This window comes from Podarcis erhardii (assembly GCF_964252035.2).
Source record: "Podarcis erhardii genome assembly, chromosome: 10".
Taxonomy (NCBI): Eukaryota; Metazoa; Chordata; class Lepidosauria; order Squamata; family Lacertidae; genus Podarcis; species Podarcis erhardii.
The window spans coordinates 12246567-12267682 of record NC_138500.1 but is presented as its reverse complement, the minus strand read 5'-3'; the positions used below and the strand labels follow the sequence as shown (position 1 = coordinate 12267682).

Genomic DNA, 21116 nt, shown 5'->3' with positions numbered 1-21116 from the left:
CTCTTCTGAAAAATGAGGCATTGCAACCAAAAGTAAAATATGAATGGATGTAGACAGTTAGCCCTGGTCTCTTACCTTTTTGTTGATGGAGACATACTTAGGAGAGTATTCTGCCGGGAACATGTTCATTCCAGCCCTCTTCAGAGCAATGGTGAGAGCTAGGGGGCTCATCCACACCCCTCTCAGGTCAGAGAGAAGACTGGTGTCTTCCATGGTGGTGATTCCAGCTAACATACACTGATTGAGCTGCCTCCGGGAGCAAAACAAGGGTTATCATCAGTTTGTAATAATAATAATAATAATTTATTATTTGTACCCTGCCCATCTGGCTGGATTTCCCCAGCCACTCTGGGCGGCTTCCACAAAGACCAAAAATACACTAATATGTCATACATTAAAAACTTCCCTGAACAGGGCTGCCTTAAGATGTCTTCTGAATGTCAGGTAGTTGTTTATCACTTTGACATCTGCTGGAAGGGTGTTCCACAGGGCGGGCGCCACTACCGAGAAGGCCCTCTGCCTGGTTCCCTGTAGCTTTGCTTCTCGCAATGAGGGAACCGCAAGAAGGCCCTCGGCGCTGGACCTCAGCGTCCGGGCAGAACAATGGGGGTGGAGTTTGCTGCCTTCATGCCGTAAACATCTGGCAGCCAATGCACACTTCATCCTCTGCCCTCCCAAATAGAAGATAGAAGGGCACTTTCCACCTTACAGCAGAGAAGGGTTACTTCTGGAGTATAGGGGAATATCGCATTGCCAGCTGGCAAATCTGCAGCATGCACAGTGCTGTTAAGACTCCAACTCCCATCAGCCCAAGCTTAGCATGGCCACAGGTCACAGATGATGGGAGTTGTAGACGGGCAACATCTTGAAAGCCACCAATTCCACATTCCTGGCTATTCTCAGAGAGGAGCCGGTGTGCCACATCCTTCTCTCCCAGAGTCTCTGACGTGGGCATGGATGTAAACAAGCCCACGACAGCAAGTCAAATGGAGAAGATAGTTCTGTTGTGGCACAGCGGCAAAAGCAGCTGAAAAACGCAATGCCAGCCAATTCAGGACCCCTGACTGTAAAAGGATACAGGTGGCCACCCTGTACCTAACTTTACATTGCAGATGTAAATAATAAATTTAAGAACCACTACGCAGGTGGCGCTGTGGGTTAAACCACAGAGCCTAGGGCTTGCTGATCAGAAGGTTGGTGGTATGAAGCCCCGCGACGGGGTGAGCTCCCGTTACTCAGTCCCTGCTCCTGCCAACCTAGCAGTTCAAAAGCACTTCAAAGTGCAAGTAGATAAATAGGAACCGCTCCAGCAGGAAGGTAAATGGTGTTTCCGTGGCCCAGATTTGTCTGCGACGGAACCTACTGGTCAGGGGTCCCTTTACCTTTTACCAATCAGTATGCAGGGCAGATAGGATGCATCTATCTGCCAGGGAACCACAGGCCACTGGGAAGCTAAACTCTTGCATTCCCTCACATTCACACACCTATTGGAGATTATGCATATTGGCTGGGAAATGTGCACAATTCCCTTTTTATTTTATTTTATTTTATTCATTTATTAAATTTGTTTGACACCCTTCATCCATAGATCTCAGGGCGGTTCACAACCTAATGGGCAGATTATGGGCACGTTCTACATGAGGCCTGGTGAATGTGCACAATGGCTGGCTGTTATGCACATTAACCACTCAATGTACTGGATAAGAAGTAGGGTAGACTTGTCCCTACACCTGTTTTTCTTGTATGGCCACAAGTAAAAGGGCCAGAGGAATACTTTTTCTTTAAAAAAGTTTGAAAAAAAAAGTAAAAAAGGAAAGTTTTTATTTTTAAAAAGCTCTAAAAAGGCCCCTGAAATATCCTGCAAACTCTATGATCCTGTAAACTCTATGGCCCTAAGTCCCGTTGCATTGTGCAGGACTTCCTTCCTAGTTAACATACAGACGGAATTGGGCTACAAGATGTAGCTGCGTACCTTGATTTGAATCTGCACCTCAGCAAAGGTGGTGAGGATGGTGAGGATGGCTTCGTCGGTCCCATTGGGCCGGAGTTCCCACGACTGGTAGGGCATGTTGAGGTGAGCGTCTTGCATCAGCGTTACGGTGAAGAAGCCGTTCATTTTGAAAGCAATCTCTTTCTCTTGCATGTTGTACACCACATCCCCAATGTCATCCGTTCTCCAGTATTTGGCTTTCAAAGGAACATGGGAAGAGAGTTTTGTTTGAGGAAGAGTGGTGCATGCTCTGGTTATCTCTCGCATGGGATACCTTTGAAGGTGACCCGGAAACTACAACTAATCCAGAATGCGGCAGCTAGACTGGTGACTGGGAGTGGCCGCTGAGACAGCGTAACACCGGTCTTGAAATACCTACACTGGATCCCAGTATGTTTCCAAGCACAATTCAAAGTGTTGGTGTTGACCTTTAAAGCCCTAAACAGCCTCGGCCCAGTATATCTGAAGGAGCATCTCCACCCCCATCGTTCTGCCCAGACGCTGAAGTCCAGCACCGAGGGCCTTCTGGTGGTTCCCTCACTGCGAGAAGCTAAGCTACAGGGAACCAGGAAGAGGGCCTTCTCGGTAGTGGCACCTGCCCTGTGGAACGCCCTCCCATCAGATGTCAAAGTGATAAACAACTATCTGACATTCAGAAGACATCTTAAGGCAGCCCTGTTCAGGGAAGTTTTTAATGTGTGACATTTTAGTGTATTATTGGTCTCTGTGGAAGCCGCCCAGATGGGCAGGGCATAAATAATTAATAATAATAATAATAATAATAATAATAATAATTATTATTATTATTATTATTATTATTATTAACCAGCCTGGAAGCAAAACTGGACCGGGCACAGGTCCCAGCTTGACCCACGAGGCCAATCCCCCCCAGTCCCCAGCCCACCTGCCCCACATGTGACAGCAGGTGTGGGACAGATAGAGTTATGGCTGTAAAGGATCGACCAAGAACTATGCATTCTCAATTGCTCCTTTTGCACGTGGGGCTTCCTGTCAATGCTGATTAGCAAGCCCTGCTTGGATCAACGCTTACAGGAAGGCCGAAAGCACAAATACGGCTTTGCCACTGCTGGTCTGAATTCAAATTAGTGATGCAGGGGATATTATTCAGAAAGCAAAACATTACTCTGGGTCATCTGACATCCTGACATCCTTCTAATCTCAGCAACTGATGAGTGGGCAACCTTCAAAATGACCTGCAGGGGGTGGGGTGGTCAGAATCCAGCCCACTGGCCAGAATTTGTTCCTCACCCCGTTTTAGTTGGAGATCCCCCGGGACAGAAACTAGCAAAGCACGTTCTCTGCCATCCTTCCCTTCCCCCGAGATGTTCAGGACAAATGTTCCCCAATGTTGCGCGTCTGACGCCTGCCTGTGGCACGTGCGAAGCTGTTTCCCCCTCCGTTGTTTACTCATTCTGAAACGGTATACAGTGGTACCTCTGGTTAAGAACTGGATTCGTTCCGGAGGTCCGTTCTTAACCTGAAACTGTTCTTAACCTGAAGCACCACTTTAGCTAACGGGGCCTCCTGCTGCCGCTGCAGCAAGATTTCTGTTCTCATCCTGAAGCAAAGTTCTTAACCCGAGGTACAATTTCTGGGTTAGCGGAGTCTGTAACCTGAAGCGTCTGTAACCCAAGGTACCACTGTATTGTTTCTATCCTTTTAATAAAGCATTCAAATGCACTGCAAAGTGTAGACAGAGGTTTTAGCTGTCTATCATCTTCACTTTACCAGGAATGCCTCTGGGCATCATTTAGAAGTCTGGTGGGGAGGTGGGCAGGAGCTGCTTAATCCTTTTCTTGGAGGAGGTGTGCAACTCATACTGATTTCTACACACACACACACACACACACACAGAGAGACAGAGAGAGAGAGAGAGAGAGAGAGAGAGAGAGAGAGGCCTATTTGTAACCTGCAAGGCAGCTAGAGGTAAAAAATAATTGTATGGAGAAAGAGTGGCAGAGGAGAACTGACGGAGCGAGAAAGGGTTAAGCAATCCCGATCTGCCAGTTCTCCCCCTGCAAACGCTCTAGCCCTCCATTGGCGTCACCAGGTAGATAAAGGCTGGAATTGAGCAACTGGTTGCATCAGCCATTTATGGGCGTATCAGACCTTTGGCATCCCATCTTGCAATCAGAGGCTCTTCAAAATAGATCACGCTGTCAAGCAGTCGGACCGTGAGCCCTACAGTCACGGAAGAAGGATCCTCGTTTTCGTCACATGTTGCCTCGTAGGGATAGATCTCCAAGCCTGTATCCAGAACCTTTGGCAAGTAGCAGAGAAAACGCAACAGCCGTGTTTGTTAAGAATCACTCAGTTGTCTACAGTTGTCTTTGATTTTGCACCATGAAACATCACTGCGGTCCGAAAAATGGTCCTATTTCACCCAGCGAGTCAGGCTCACTTCTGATTTGCATTCCCAAGCAACCAAATATATTTATTGGCTTGGAAGTACGAATTTCAGTAGCCTGAGCCGCTCATTTCATATGTGAGGGGCTAAAGCTCAAAACATTTTTTTCCCCTCCAGATCAAAACTTAAGCTGGAGAAGAATCCGAATCTCCCTCCTCTGCCAAATTTCATTTATGAATCGCTTCCCGTGAAGCCGCTTCATGATAACAGGACTGTGAAATCCACAGTAAAAGGTATATATATAAACAAATCCTTCATATATAAACACGTTTTTAAAAAGAAAAATCTCAACAAAAACAATGAATTTCAAATCCAATGCAGATACCAAATGAGATTTCAAAAATCTCCACTGAAAAGGCTGCTTAAAAAGGAAGGTTTCCAACAGGCTTTGGAATGACAACAACAAAGATGGCGCCTGTCTGATACATATAGTGGGAGGGAGTTTCAAAGGGTAAGGGGCCACCAAGTTAAAGGCCAAGTTCCTTCATTGGGCATAACAGACCTTCTGATAAGGCAGCATCTGGAACATTCCCTCTGCTGCAGAGCACAGGAGACCATTTTTTCTGTATCCTGGTCCCAAGCTGTATAGGAATTTGAACACCAGTACCTTGAACTCGGGATGCGGGTGGCGCTGTGGGTTAAACCACACAGCCTAGGGCTTGCCGATCAGAAGGTCGGCAGTTCAAATCCCCATGACGGGGTGAGCTCCCATTGCTCATTCCCTGCTCCTGCCAACCTAGCAGTTCGAAAGCACGTCAAAGTGCAAGTAGATAAATAGGTACCGCTCGGATGGGAAGGTAAACAGTGTTTCTGTGCGCTGCTCTGGTTTACCAGAAGCAGCTTAGTCCTGCTGGCCACATGACCCCCTCGGCCAGTAAAGCGAGATGAGAGCCGCAACCCCAGAGTCGGCCACGACTGGACCTTTACCTTTACCTAGTCCTCATGGATCTTCTCCCTTGCCTTCCACCCCCAACAACCCAGTGTCCAGGTGAGAAGGGCTCTTTTGGCAAGCAAAGCACATTTCTATTCATTTCCTCTTAAGATTAAACTCACTTCCACCATGGTCCAGCCTTTGACGAGTTTGGCTTGAGGCGGGAGCTTCAGGGCATCAAAATGGTAAACTCCGCCCACTGGCATGAACTGGTTCAAATCCACGACGTGCTCTTCCAAAGGTTCGGATTCGCTGATGCCAATGATCCGCAGGGATGAGATGTGAACTGGGGGAGGAAAACCCCACCTACTGTTAGTGTATGCAAGTTTATGCATGCAGAGAAAAAGGACAAGAAAGGGTTCATTTGGGTGTGCTTGCCCCCTGCAGCTGGTCAAGCGTGAGTCAGCAAACTTGTGGGAGTGAGTCAGCACAAAATAAAGTACACTGTAAATACCCTTCTATTTGTGGCAAGTTAGCCTTTGGCTATAATCTGTGTTAGATAGCTACAGGGAGGACATGTTAATGGAAATACCTTTTATTAATGACCTTACCCAAACTGTCTGGGGCATGGGTAGGCAAACTAAGGCCGGGGGCCGGATCTGGCCCAATCGCCTTCTAAATCCGGCCCACGGACGGTCTGGGAATCAGCGTGTTTTTACATGAGTAGAATGTGTCCGTTTATTTAAAATGCATCTCTGGGTTATTTGTGAGGCATAGGAATTCGTTCATTTCCCCCCCCCAAAAAAAAAAAAAATATAGTCCGGCTCCCGCAAGGTCTGAGGGACAGTGGACCGGCCGCCTGCTGAAAAAGTTTGCTGACCCCTAATTTATTTATTTTTGGGGTCCCAAATTGATTCGGGCTTTATATACAAATAGAATCCTAGAATTGTAGGATCAGAAGGGATCCTAAAGGGTCATCGAGTCGAACCCCCTGCAATGCAGAAATCACAGAGTGAAGAACAAACACTGGCCATGTTTGGCACGATACATTGACAAAAACATTGACTGCAAAGTATCAGTAAATGTATTCCAGATACAGCCGTACCTCGGAAGTCGAACGGGATCTGTTCCGGAAGTCCGTTCGACTTCCAAAACACTCGACTTCCAAAGTGTGGCTTCTGATTGGCTGCCGGAAGCTGCTGCAGCCAATCAGAAGCCACGGAAGCCCCGTCAGACGTTCGGCTTCCAAAAGGGCGTTTGAAAACCAGAACACTCATTTCCGGTTTTCAATCGTTTGAGAACCGAGGTACGATTGTATCAGAAATTATCAGTTGCAATGACTGAGTTAAAAAGGCAAACATTATTATTATTATTATTATTATTATTATTATTATTATTATTATTATTTATTACAGTAGTACGTCGGGTTAAGTACTTAATTCATTCTGGAGGTCCGTTCTTAACCTGAAGCACCACTTTAGCTAATGGGGCTTCCTGCTGCCATCGCGCCGCCGGAGCACGATTTCTGTTCTCATCCTGAAGCAAAGTTCTTAACCCAAGGTACTATTTCTGGTTTAGCGTAACCTGTAAGCTGAAGCGTCTGTAACCTAAAGTGTCTGTAACCCGAGGTACCACTGTATTATTATTTATACCCCGTCCATCTGGTAGGGTTTCCCCAGCCACTTTGGGCAGCTTGCAGCATATATAAAAACATAGTAAAACATCAAGCATTAAAAACTTCCCGATACACGGCTGCCTTTAGATGCCTTCTAAAAGTTGTGTAGTTCTTTATCTCCTTGATATGCGAAGGGGGGGGGTGTTCCACAGGGACACCATCTCCTGGGGTCAAAGTATATTTAATTGATACGTTAAATATATATCATGTCTACAGGTGCCAGGGACGATGGGGAGCTGGAGTCCAGCAACACCTTTAAAGCCCTATACGGCCTAGGACCCTTGTACCTACAGGACCGCCTCTCCAGGTATGTCCCATGGAGGACCTTACGGTCTTCAAATACAAACATCTTGGAGGTCCCGGGCCACAGGGAGGTTAGGCTGGCCTCCACCAGAGCCAGGGCTTTTTCGGCTGTGGCCCCGATCTGGTGGAACGCTCTGTCACAAGAGACTAGGGCCCTGCGGGACTTGACATCTTTCTGCAGGGCCTGCAAGACAGAGCTGTTCCACCAGGCCTTTGGCCAGGGCACAGCCTGACCCCCTCCTTTGGCAATCCTCACAGAACTCTAGCCCAATGGTTGCCATTAATTTGATTCTGAATTGATTTTAGAATGAATTGATTTTAGAATGTATTTCAATTAAATGATTATGATTTTATGTAAACTGTTATTTATACTGTTGTAAGCCGCTCTTAGCCCAGCTTCAGCTGGGGAGGGCAGGATATAAATACATTATTATTATTATTATTATTATTATTATTATTATTATTATTAACAACACATGGGCCAGTTCTGGGACAGCTCAGTTGTTAGAGACTTCTAATCTTAGGGTCATGGGTTTGAGCCCCACATGGGGCAAAAGATTCCTGCATTGCAGGGGTTGGACTAGGTGACCCTCCAACTCTATAGTTCTATGATTCCTTGACTACATCCTCATCCCTGCTTTAAACCAATGCCATTATTCAACAGTCAGTGCACAGAAAGCTTGACTGAGTACCTCTGGAAACAGATTTCAAGATGTTGGAGCTCTTGTCAAAAACTTTGCCCGCACTCCCCTCCTCTTCACTGGTGCTCTTCGTTTCCGAGATGGCGGAGTTATGCAGGGCACTCTGAAAACAATAAACAAACAATTGACACCAGCTTGGCTACAGAAGTTGCTGGAAGGAGGCATACAAGGCGCCATCCAACCATCTTAGGGATTGCGCTCCAAATTTGCGTAGGGTTTGCTCCTTAGCCTTTTCTTCTTCCAGAAATGTTCCAAAAGGCAGCGGGTCCCCCGTCCCCCCAGGTTTACTCCCAAAGGCTATCTCACGAATGAGTACACCCTTCTGCAAATTAATTGAAACAAACCGTGTTTCCTATCTTACTCGTAACCCTGTACTCAAAACAAACACGAAAAGTCAGTTGATTATTATGGTGTTAAGCCTGCAGCCAACGGAAGGAATGATGCGCTCGCCGCAATATATTGAGGTTCTACGAAAGAGAGTTATTCCAGAGCTGGAAAAGAGGTATCCTGACAGTACTGGGATATTGCAGCAGGACCTAGCCCCCTGTCGCACGTCGAAAGCGATGAAGAAATTCACGACAGAGCAGCAAATACAGGTACTTGATTGGCCAGGGAATTCCCCGGACGTAAATCCCATTGAGAATTTGTGGGCTATATGCAAAAGTCGCCTCCATGCTGTAGACTGTACGACTACGGAGAAGCTAATTCAGGTGCTGATTCAACTGTGGTACAGGGATCCAAAAATCAACAGTGACTGTTTGAAACTAGTAGACTCCATGCCAAACCGTGTTCAAGTGCTGCTTAAAAATAGTGGAGGTCATATCCATTACTAATGTATGTATACAGTGGTACCTCAGGTTAAATACTTAATTTGTTCTGGAGGTCTGTTCTTAACCTGAAACTGTTCTTAACCTGAGACACCACTTTTGCTAATGGGGCCTTGATTTCTGTTCTCATCCTGAAGCAAAGTTCTCATCCTGAAGCACGATTTCTGTTCTCAACCTGAAGCAAAGTTCTTAACCCAAGGTAATATTTCTGGGTTAGCGGAATCTGTAACCTGAAGCGTATGTAACCTGAAGCATATGTAACCCGAGGTACCACTGTATTTGAGTTTTGTACATGTATATGTGAGTTTTGTACAATAAACTACATTGTGTACAGCCACAAGGAAGCAGGAGTTTAGGATCAGAGTTTCCTAGATGGGCTCCCTTCCCAGGTTGACAAAGCCCATCTGTCCCTCCCTTCCCTCTGCATCAGATGCAGAAACCGAGACACTATGGCTCTCGTCGCTCAGTTCACCAGAGCCTGCCTCTCTCTCTCTCTGGTCTGGCTTGCACCCTGAGAAGGGTGCTTTGGTCCTGATAACACGGCAAAAGCAACGCAGGAGGCAGCAGGTACAATATGTTACCAGTCTCTGCAGCCACAGCAGGCGCCGTGATTCTCCAGTGGTTTGAATTCACCCCTGGAGGCGCACTCCATTGTCTCTCAAGACAGGTATGTGCCAACAACAATAGACAGAGGCATTATAGCCCTGAACACCAGTTGCTGGTGCGGGCAGGGAACAAACGGAAAGGGCTAGTGCAAGCTTCCAGGAGGTTTCTGGGTGGCGACTGTGAAAAGTAGGATGTTAAACCAGATGGATCTTCTATCAGATGCAGCTGGTCTCTTCTTTGTGGGTTGCATCTTTCCACCAGGGAACAGACTTCCACTCCCCCCTCCCCTGCACCCCCTTAAAATTATTGTAATTTATTAAATTTGCATACAGCCCTATACCCGTAGATTTCTAGGAGGTTCACAACATAAAACTACAGTATTAAATTGCGAAGTACATAACAAAAATAGGAACAGAATAATCTCCCCTTCTGCAACACATTTAATTGGGCATTGGAGGTCCATCAGCCCAAAGCCTGGTTGAAGAGGAAGGTTTTACCTGGTGCCTAAAAATATATAATGAAGGCGCCAGGTCAACCTCCCTGGGGAGAGCTTCCCACAAATGGGGAGCCACTGCAGAAAAGGCCCTGTTCTCATGTTGCCACCCTCATGGAGGAGGCACACAAAGGAGGGCCTCAGAAGATGATCTCAGGGTTCATATGGAGAGAGGCGAACCTTGAGGTAAAATCTGCCACAGAGGCTTGGGGAAATTTCAGGGGTAGATTTTTGGGGTCCACAGAAGTGGAGAGGAAGGGGAAGTCCCTGCTGTGTGAGTGAAATGCCATGATGGAAACAACCGTACATTCCTACTACAGAGGCAATTTGCTTTGTAACTCATGTCTCTTATCAATCTACTACACTATGATGCCCTCTTCCCCCTCAACCAACCCTTACCTTTAGATGTTCTGTCTTGCTTTCCTGACTAACTTCTCCTACCAGCTTACGGCCCTTTTTCCCTTTCTTGACCACGCTACTCACGGATTTCACCGTTTTGATCGGTGGCATCTCCAGCTTTGGGGGCTCGCTAGGGAAAGTCCGGAAAGGGGACAAATGGTCGTAATGGGTGTGCAAGATGCGCACCGCCACATCGCAAATGGCCAGCGCCTTCGGGAGCTCAAACCCGTTCCACGGCTCCCTCTGGTCGTCGTAAAAGATCTGGCTGCGGAACCTGGTTGCGAAGAATGCAGACACAATTATGCACCACAAGAACGTTCTTACAAACTCTGACCCATCTCATTATCTTTCCCCCATCTATTCTGTAAATCTCGCGCTGGACCTCAGTGTCCGGGCTGAACGATGGGGGTGGACACGCTCCTTCAGGTATACTGGACTGAGGCCGTTTAGGGCTTTAAAGGTCAGCACCAACACTTTGAATTGTGCTCGGAAACGTACTGGGAGCCAATGCAGATCTCTCAGGACCGGTGTTATGTGGTCCCGGCGGCCGCTCCCGGTCACCAGTCTAGCTGCCGCATTCTGGATTAATTGCAGTTTCTGGGTCACCTTCAAAGGTAGCCCCATGTAGAGCGCATTGCAGTAGTCCAGGCAGGAAATAACTAGAGCATGCACCACTCTGGCGAGACAGTCTGTGGGCAGGTAGGGTCTCATCCTGCATACCAGGTGGAGCTGATAGACAGCCGCCCTGGACACAGAATTAAGCTGTGCCTCCATGGACAGCTGTGAGTCCAAAATGACTCCCAGGCTGCGCACCTGGTCCTTCAGGGGCACAGTTACCCCATTCAGGACCAGGGAGTCCCCCACACCCGTCCGCCCCCTGTCCCCCAAAAACAGTACTTCTGTCTTGTCAGGATTTCAAGATGCTTCAAACAGCCTTAATGAAAGAGGTTGGACTACATGGTGCTAATTCCTAAGTAACCATCATCTAGCAACTCCACTTGATCAATATGTCAAATGTTACCTGACCAGGACATGGGACCAGACTGTGTTATCATGGCTCCCAGGCGAAAAGGAAAGCTCTTCAACAAGCCCCCTCTCCTCTTCAAACGCTTACTTTGGAACTTTCTTGAGATTTGCCCAAATGCACAATGTAACATTCTTCTCCTTAATGACAACTTCCATGTTCCCGCTTTCGGATTCTGCATAGCTGCTGGCTTCCTGCACGGGACATTGAAACAGAGAGAATTAAGACTTGCTGCACAAATCTAGGTCAGGATATTAATAGGCAAGATGTTAAAACTGTTTTTATATGCAACAACAGTGGCAAGAGTACTGCTAGCCCAGAAATGGAAGCAAGAAGAAATTCCAACGAAAGAAGAATGGCAGACGAAATTAATGGACTATGCAGAACTGGATAAAATGACAGGAAGGATTCGAAACCTGCGGGACCAGAGATTCACAGAAGATTGGAAGAAGTATATGAACTATCTGAAAGGCAATTGTAATCAACAAATTACACTAGTAGGACTATAAGAAGTTTTGTAAGGAGAAATATAAGAAGTGTTACAAAGTAGAAAAAGAATAGAGATATTAGCTATGAGATTTAAATGTAACAGGGAAAGTAAGAAATGTATATTAAGTGATTAGATTAGAAAATTTTCAGATGTGATTGATGGAAGACAAAAAAAAGTATAAGATGTAAAAGTATGTTTAATTACTGTTGAAAATGATATGGTAAAAAACTAATAAATTATATATATATATATATATATAAAGATTTGCTGCACAAATCAGTGATGCACACAGACCCTTCTTGAGAGCAAGTCACATTTTAACTGACATATTCTCAGGACCCTTACAAATTATGCCACCCATTTTTAGTTTTTAACATGTGATATTTTACTGTATTTTTGGTTTTTATGGAAGCCGCCCAGAGTGGCTGGGGAGGCCCAGCCAGATGGGCGGGGTATAAATTATTATTATTATTATTATTATTATTATTATTATTATTATTATTATTCCTGTCATTGTGGTGCAATGGGTCAGTGCATCTAGCTGTTAGCCAGAAAGTCAGTGGTTCGAGCCCTCCCAGGAACGACTGTAGACGCACGATTCCTGCATTGCAGAAACTCTACAGTTCTATGATTCTATAACACCAATTACTTTGGGGTACTTTCAACACATTAGGTGGAGCAAAACCAAGTTTGCAAACCAAGGTATAACTGGCAAGTATCTGCAGCCAATCCGGTCTACGATATGTATTGCCCACATGATAATACAGGTTTGTAAACCCTTGTGCCCATACACACATTACATTTTAGGTGTAATTCAAACCAAACAAGCCATAATATGTGCATCAGCCCTCAAGACTCTAGTGCAGCAGTTCTCAACCTGAGGGTCCCCAGATGTTGTTGGACTGCAACTCCCATCATCCCTGAGTTCTGGCCTTGCTAGCTAGGGTGATGGGAGTTGTAGTTCAACAACATCTGGGGACCCACAGGTTGAGAAAGGCTGCACTAGTGGAAGGTGGGCTGGAGGCAGCTTACCTGACCTCTCAGGAGTGAAAACATGCAGCTTCCTAGGAGCAGGGAGGTCTACACAGTGCAAATGCACCGGTGGAGACAATCTGGCCTCCTAAAAAGGTAAAAGGTAAAGGACCCCTGGACGGTTAAGTCCAGTCAAAGGTGACTATTGGGTTGTGGTGCTCATCTCACTTTCAGGCCGAGGGAGCCAGCATTTGCCCACAGACAGCTTTCCTGGTCATGTGGCCAGCATGACTAAACTGCTTCTGGCACAACGGAACACCGTGACAGAAGCCAGAGCACACGGAAACACCGTTTACCTTCCCACCGCAGTGATACCTATTTATCTACTTGCACTGGCGTGCTTTCAAACTGTTAGGTTGGCAGGAGCTGGGACAGAGCAATGGGAGCTCACCCCGCCGCGGGGATTCGAACCGCTGACCTTCCGATCGGCAAGCCCAAGAGGCTCAGAGGTTTAGACCACAGCGCCGCTGCATTCACAACACCCCAGCTGTCCTACTGGTGGTAAGAAGCAACAGGCAACCTCAAGGCAACGCTTCAAGGATCTGAAATAATACCAACATCTGTTTACCCTCAGCATTTGTTCTGTGGCTGCATTGTATTTGTCGTGAAGGAGAGACTGCAGTTGCTGGATGGTTTCCGTGTACTGCGCGACATGCTTCGCAGAGAGCTCGTGGAAAGGAGTGTCCATGATGAAAAATTCCAACTTCTCGATTAGCTAGGAGACATTTAAACTTTCTCTGTTATTTGATAATAAATAATAATAATAATACTCTGCATGCTAGAGATCAAGGGAGAAGGAGAGGGGGTGGTTTTGCTCTCCTGTAGATTTGGCAAGGAGCAATAAAAACGCAGTGTTGTGAGCATCTTACACATTCATTTATTGCAGCAATTCTTCTGAATGCCAGCTGCTAGAAAGAACAGGGGAAGGGAGGACACTCTTGTGTTCGAATCCTGGTTGCTGGTTCCCCACAGGCAACTGTTCAGCCTCTGGAGAAGAGGAGGTTAAGGGGTGATATGATAGCCATGTTCAAATATATAAAAGGATGTCACATAGAGGAGGGAGAAAGGTTGTTTTCTGCTGCTCCAGAGAAGCGGACACGGAGCAATGGTTCCAAACTACAAGAAAAAAGATTCCACCTAAACATTAGGAAGAACTTCCTGACAGTAAGAGCTGTTCGACAGTGGAATTTGCTGCCAAGGAGTGTGGTGGAGTCTCCTTCTTTGGAGGTCTTTAAGCAGAGGCTTGACAACCATATGTCAGGAGTGCTCTGATGGTGTTTCCTGCTTGGCAGGGGGTTGGACTCGATGGCCCTTGTGGTCTCTTCCAACTCTATGATTCTATGATTCTATGATTCTAGGGTGCTGGACTAGATGGGCTGTGGGCCTGATCCAGGAGGAGCTTCTTAAGGTGTTATTTGGAAGCCGTTTCTCCCAAATGACAGAGACTTACTTCCAGCACCTGGTTGCCCTTTGCAATAACAAGCTGGATGTCATTATTTGGGTCTTCTTTCCACAAGCTCATGAAAGTATTGATATCCTGGGGGATGGTTGGGTCTGGGCTCCCATCGCAGCCTGTGTAGTGGTTCCACTAGGAGGAAATAAGACACGAAATACTCACTGTGGCATAAAGAAGAAATCAATTAATAGGGAGTTATCAAGGCAACTGGATAAATGCGTTTTATGTCTTATGGTCTCCCAGATTTGAGGTGACTAACCAATTCCACTGCTGTTATAAACTTATATATTTAATAGGAGGCTGCATGGCATCTCCAGCATTCAAAATTTCGCTTTTGTAGAAAAAAAAATACTACTAGGGATAACGGACACGGGTATAGCAAGAGAAGATCAGAAAATATTCCTCTATGCCACAGGAGCGGCAAGGATCCTAATTGCTAAAAACTGGAAAAAAGAAATTGTGCCAACAAAAAATGAATGGCAAGACAAACTATTAGAGTATATTGAACTGGCTAGATTAACAGAGGCAATTAGAGAACACACTAGACAAGAGTTTCAAAAAGCATGGGGGAAATGCAGAGAATACTTCACAAAACAGTGCCCTAAAATACATACCTGGACGTATTTTGATTAATGTCTGCAGGAGACTTCGTGGATATTTAAGTTATAATTAGAAAAATCTTAATAATTATTCATAAAGGAAACAGCTTATAAGAAGTAAATATGGAGGCCAGATACAGGATAAAGGAAGTCTTTTACTTGGTTGTTTGTATTGTTGTTTGTTATCTTTATTGTATTTCTGTACGGGGGGGGGGTTATGTTATGTTGTAAATAAAATTTCCAATAAAATAAAAATAAATAAAATAAAATTTCACTTTTGATTCCATTTTTTTTTTCCTTAAGGAAACCAGAGCTGAAGTATTCTATGGCTATTAATACTGTGTGATTCAAGACCCACGTATACCTGAGCGAGAGCTCTGTATTTCGACTTCCACTGGGCTGCGGTCAGAAAGTTTTCCTCCAGAACATGAATTTCGGAAAGTTCAATCCCTCTGCGTTCTTGATCCTGCATGGAACATAACCAGGTTGGTTTTATTTTGACCTGCATGATAAGGAGACCTGTCTGAAGAGCTATTTATTCAGCAATCCACGGCCTCAAGGATGGGGAACGGATGGTCCTGTGACTGTTGCTGGACTACAACTCCCATCACTCCTGGCTCTTGGCCTTGGCGGTGCCTGCAGTGCTCCCTCAATCCATTACATTAGGCCTGAAACAAGCACTAGGCTGCTTTATGTGCTTGGCTGCCCATGACAGCTTCTCCAGTTTGCAAATGTGGTCCCAGGTCTGGAAAGGTTGGCAATCCCTGGTGTGATGCAGAGCTGTTCTAAAGCTGTCATTGGAAGTGTATTGCCAGGGACCAGCTGGAGGTGAGGTACTGATCTCCAAGAGAAAGGAAGGTTGGAGACTGACTTGGAAGGAAGGACCCGTAAACTGGGGGAGCCTGCAGCAGCCGGGAGACGAGAGCCAGAGGAAGGAGAAACTTCAGGATTGGAGAATGAGGAACAGGTGCAGGAGGAGGGAGAGGGAAGTCAGGCTGGTGTGGAGTCAAGTGCTTCCACATCTCCTCCTGCTGCTCCGCTGTCTCCCAGGACCAGGAGAGGGCTGAAGAGGGAGGAGCAGAGGCAGGTTACACGCAGGCATAGTCTTCACCTGCTTGTGAGCAGCTCTGGTGGGGAAGATACATAAGCCAAGGTCTGGGGTGGGGTCTCTCTATTGCTGCACCTGCCTCATCGGGGGCACACCTAAGAGTAGTTGAGAGGCATAGGATGGATGGACAGGACTGTCCCTAACTTGTACTTCTGGCAATGAGGAGATAGATGATAAATAGATAGATAGATAGATAGATAGATAATTTATTACGGTCGGAGACCAGCTTATAAAACACGCATGAGGGTACAATCCAGAAGGAAAACAAACATTTAAAGCAATGTACAACAATAAATTTAAAATTTATAAATGCAATAAGTGTATAGACCCTTAAAACTTTAAGATAAGCTGCCGCAGAGAGATGACCCAGAGTCACCCATGGAACCAAGTTTGGGGATTTTCTTAACGAACTAGTTTGGGTCGGGGGGTGGTCTGTGCCTACAGATCTGTACACAGAATCTGGCGACCATCCGGGTCATCTTATGATCTTTGCCTAACAGGAAAAAGTCAAATTTTTGCTTTTCCGGGATGTCAGTGAGCCTCATCAGCAGGGGATCAATGGTCTCACTACGTGCCTCTTCATAAAAGGGACGTCTAAAGAACAAGTGCTCTGGACTTCCTATATCCCCCAATGAACAGGCGCAAAGTCTCTGAGCGTATGGGACTTTTTTAAAGGCTCGTTCCAGGACTGGTGAGGGCAGAGCCGAGCTTCTGGCGAGTATAAAAGCCCTTCTTGCATTTTTGGATACGAGAAAGAAGAGATATGCTGCCGGTGCGGCTATATATCTCTCAATTTCTCCAATTTTATAGTCGGGACACCTTGAGCAGTCCTGTTGTCTCTCGGAGTCTATGATTCTTTGCCTGACCGTAGCTTTTGCCTGGCCCAACCCCAGACTTAGAAGGGCTTGAGGGGCAAAAGCCAGTTTCTGAAGGGTGTTCATGACAATGAAGAGTTACGGTAATTCCTTCCTCTGGACATTCCTTGCCTGACAGCACCATGACATGTACCTACCCCTTAGAGCCAGACAACAGGAAAGGGGGAGTCTGCGAGCCTGATGCCTGTACAGCCTTATTCACATCCCATGAAAACCATCATCCTGTTATCCTGGTACCGACCACAGCCACTCAGAAGCAGAGCCTGGGGAAAGCTGCAGCTCACCAGTCTCTCATGAACAATATCCAAGGTTCAATATCTCAGACAGAGCTAGGAATGTCCCTCCGTTGCCTCCACCAGACAGTGTAGACAAGAGATGGATAAATGGTCTGACTCAACCGAAGGCGATGTCTAACTTTCTCTGCGTGTGCACTAACCTTGGCCTCCAGCCGTTCCGTCTTCTCTCGTTCAATCCTTTCCTTTTCGAGTCGCGCAGCTTCCTCTAGCTCGGCACGGACTCGGGCCTGCTCTGAAAAAATAGGGGGGGGGGGACAGAGATTGTCAACAGTGAGACGGAAAGGAGTTTAATAATGCGAGCAAACTGTTGCAAACAACGACTGTGTCAGCACATGAAGACTTAGGACGAGGCACCAGCTATAAGATGAGAAAGTCATGGAAGCCAAATATTCAGAAGCAGAAGGATAATGGAGTTTCCTGCCTTCTTACTCCACCAATTTAAAATGGGAACATGGTGCGAAATGCGCCCTACCTTCCTCCAGAAGTCTTCTCTCCTCTTCTTCTCTCAGCAGCCTCATCTTTTCAGCTTTGCTAAGCTTCTTTTTACCACCAGCTGACTGAATTTTAAAAAGGGGGGAAACCCATATATTACTATTTCTCAGTGCTTTTTTTCTAGGGGGAATGCAGGGGGATGCATACCCCTAAACATTTTGTGAATCTTTGTACTTTTGTCCATTTACTGTATTTATTTTTCCCGATTTGAACTACAAAATGGTATTTTCTTGAGTCAAAATGAGAGAAACCCTAAACATTTTTTTAGGAAAAAGAGAGAGAGAGAGAGAGAGAGTCGGTAGCACAATAGGGGCTCAATGCTTTATTCCCAATGTTGGGGTAAGGATATTTATTTGTGGGATACAGTTTATCTATATTGCAATATTGCAAACAGTTTTGCCTAACAATTTAACTTGAAAGGTACTTCGACGGTTACCAGGGGCACTGTTTGAAAACCATCCATTTAGCAAACTTCACTGAACAAAACAGGAGGAATTTAGAAGGAAAAGGAGGCAGTGGTTTTCCCTGTCCATTACTGAAACACACAGTTTGTTTCAGCTACAGAGTTGGTTTGTATGTGGCACAGAGCCAAAATAAGGCTTTAGTGCGAACAAACAAGGCTGCGGACAAAGGGAGATCACTGCTGCTTTGCTGCTGCTGTAGTTCCTAGTGCTGCTGTTCTGCTGTTTAGGAAGCTACGGTTTGCCTTAGTATACCATCCAAACCAAGGCTTGTGGTTTTTCGCATTCCAGACAAGCCATGAGCTGTAACCAAGGTTTGTTTTATGGTTTACAGCAGGGGTCAGCAAACTTTTTCAGCAGGGGGCCAGTCCACTGTCCCTCAGACCTTGTGGGGGGGCCGGACTATATTTTTTTTGGGGGGGATGAACGAATTCCTATGCCCCACACATAACCCAGAGATGCATTTTAAATGAAAGGACACATTCTACTCATGTAAAAACACGCTGATTCCTGGACCGTCCACGGGCTGGATTTAGAAGGCAATTGGGCCGTATCCGGCCCCGGTCCTTAGTTTGCCTAACCATGGTTTACAGGTTTGCCTGGAGGAGTGAAGCCAAACCAGGGCTTAGCTCACAGCAGAGCAGGAAGAAGAAGACTGGAAGCAGGATGGCAGCAGAACAATCTCCATTATGAGCATACTGAACAGAAATGGCTATTCCTCCGGCCGTAACTTCGGAATCTCCTCCGATGGTGATTAACGACCTAAGCCTTTGCATGAGGCTTCAGGCACACTCCCCATTCCACAGAGTACCCAGACAGCAGCAGAAGAGACAGAAATATGTGCTACATTGCTACATTTATTTCTAAATATGCAGGACAGAAAGAATATGCGTCTGCTCTCTGTGAGAGACAGAAAACAAAAGGAACAAAGAAACAGGAAACCAGTAACATCAACATCTGTCTCCCGTCTCCCGTGAGACTTCTAACAGTCTGGAATGTCAACAGAGTCTTGTGACTCCAAGAACTGCACAGTGGCATAACAGAAACCTAACATTGCACTGGGAGCTATAGCTCAGTCAGTAGAGTATGAGACTCTTAATCTCAGGGTCATGGGTCTGAGCCCCACACTGGGCAAAAGATCCCTACATTGCAGCAGTTTGGACAAGATGACCCTTGTGGTCCCATCCAACAGTACAAGTCTGTGCTTCTGTGACTCTAGGCCAAGTATTTAGGGACAGGGCGACCAGGTAAGGTAGTTGGCAATGAACTTTTTAAAAAAATGCTAATTGTAACCAAGGGAGGGAGAACATCCCATAAGTCGCAGCCAGCATGGCCAACTATCATGTAAAGCCAACCTCCCTCAACCTGATGCCTTCCAGATGTTTTGGACTCTAATTCCCATCAGCCCCAGCCAGTGCGGCCAATCTTCAGGGATGATGGGAATTGTAGTTCAACAATACTTGGAGTGCACCAGCTTGAGAAAAGCTGATATAAATAATTGCCACCTTATAAATAATAACCACAACCTTTAACCAAACAGTTCTTGAACTGAAATATATTTTTCACTGACAATATATATATTATTGATTCTGCTGAGTGACCGTACAAGCAGCGTTTAATATAATTTCTCGCAGAAAAGCAGGATACATACTTGAAATAATATTAAGCATGCAATATCAATACTTGGCATTTGGGCTGTTGTAACTATATGCAGTTGTAGCAACAATACGCAGCTGATCTACTGGACTACCTACCTAACTAGCAACCTACCTACCTTTTTCTTTTTTGGACCCTAAATGTTGCAAGGCAAAAGAAGAGAGAAAGTCAGAAAAAAGCAGGTATCATCAACAAACAGTCAAAACTGGAAATATATATACGTATATACTGGGGGGGGGGGCGGCAGCTAGGGTAGCCCTACGTCTGGAATTTCCTGGACATAGCCGGGATTTGGCCGCTGGAAACAGTGTTTGATTGGAAATCGCTGAAATGTCTGGGGAAATGGACATTTGTCAACCCATGTCGGAAGGCGAATTTCCTTTAAAAATTGCTCAAAAAGCTCAACACCTTTTGTGTCCAGATTTTCACAACCCTAGCGGTAGCAGAAGGGGGCAGCACGCCCCAGGTTTAAACAAATTATATTTTTGCTATTTCTGAAGAATTGAAAGCATGCATAATTATGTGCTTTGCATAAAATAAAACATACTGAAGCCCATTGTCAAAAGGATTCTTTAAAGCATTTTGCAAAGGGCAGATGAGGAGGAGATAGCCATTTATTTGACTCGCACCTAATTTGGGTATGCAGATTTATGCTAATGACACAACCCACTCCTCTCCCCCCCCCCCCCAATTTTAATGTGGGTGCAAGCGGGGTGGAAATGGGTCCTTGCAAACCAATGGGGCTGCCTCTGCCCCCCTTCCCCCTCTCACCATCTCGCCTCCTCTCTCTGCTCGCCCAGATCGGGTGGCTGGAAAGTTGTTTACAGCCCCGCCCCTCTGTTTCCAAGGCAACGAGCCCCGCCCACGAGCCCTTGGCTCCGCCCCCCGCTTGCAGCCTATTGAAATCTCTTCAGAGAGGAAATTCTCCCAAAGGGCTAAGGCGCAAAACTGTAACATACTTCCGGTTCGAAAGTGAAACACATGCATAAAGAAACCCTCATAAATACCATAGAATGGTTGGACTACCACTCCCGTCACCCACAGCTAGCAAGGCCAGAGCTCAGGGATGATGGGAGTTGTAGTCCAACAACATCTGGGGACCCACAGGTTGAGAACCACTGGTCTAAAAAGATCTGGGATTCCTCCAAGTGCCATGGTTTTCTGCTTGCCCCGCAAGGGGGGCTCCAAATGGACTCCGGAAGTGTGACTGTCACTCTACCTCTTTAACTTTTCTCCCTAATCACTATTATTTAAGTCGCTTGCTCTGAGTCTAAGCAGCAAAAGCCCTTTTGTATACAGTTCAGATTTCGGGGTTATTTTTGAAGCCTTTACTA

The 21116-nt window shown here is 46.0% G+C and overlaps 1 protein-coding gene across 5 annotated transcripts in view; it reads right to left on the bottom strand.

Moving 5' to 3' along the window:
* The window catches only part of DNAI7 (dynein axonemal intermediate chain 7), a 28594-nt gene that overhangs the window by 3505 nt on the left and 3973 nt on the right, over positions 1–21116 (bottom strand). The window contains exons 1-14 of one of the 5 annotated variants that reach the window (XM_081879759.1): positions 20554–20773; positions 19901–19918; positions 17646–17730; positions 17314–17405; positions 15259–15360; positions 14290–14427; positions 13408–13554; positions 11408–11511; positions 10294–10567; positions 7960–8071; positions 5472–5635; positions 4121–4271; positions 1973–2187; positions 76–246 (exon numbers count right to left, since the gene is read on the bottom strand). In XM_081879759.1, coding sequence (XP_081735885.1) covers positions 76–246; positions 1973–2187; positions 4121–4271; positions 5472–5635; positions 7960–8071; positions 10294–10567; positions 11408–11511; positions 13408–13554; positions 14290–14427; positions 15259–15360; positions 17314–17405; positions 17646–17730; positions 19901–19918; positions 20554–20769 — 1989 coding nt within the window. In that variant the 5' untranslated portion in view covers positions 20770–20773. Of the gene's footprint in view, positions 1–75; positions 247–1972; positions 2188–4120; positions 4272–5471; positions 5636–7959; positions 8072–10293; positions 10568–11407; positions 11512–13407; positions 13555–14289; positions 14428–15258; positions 15361–17313; positions 17406–17645; positions 17731–19896; positions 19919–20553; positions 20774–21116 lie in introns of those variants that run through there. The other 4 variants (XM_081879761.1, XM_081879760.1, XM_081879763.1 and 1 more) reach the window with 4 other exon arrangements.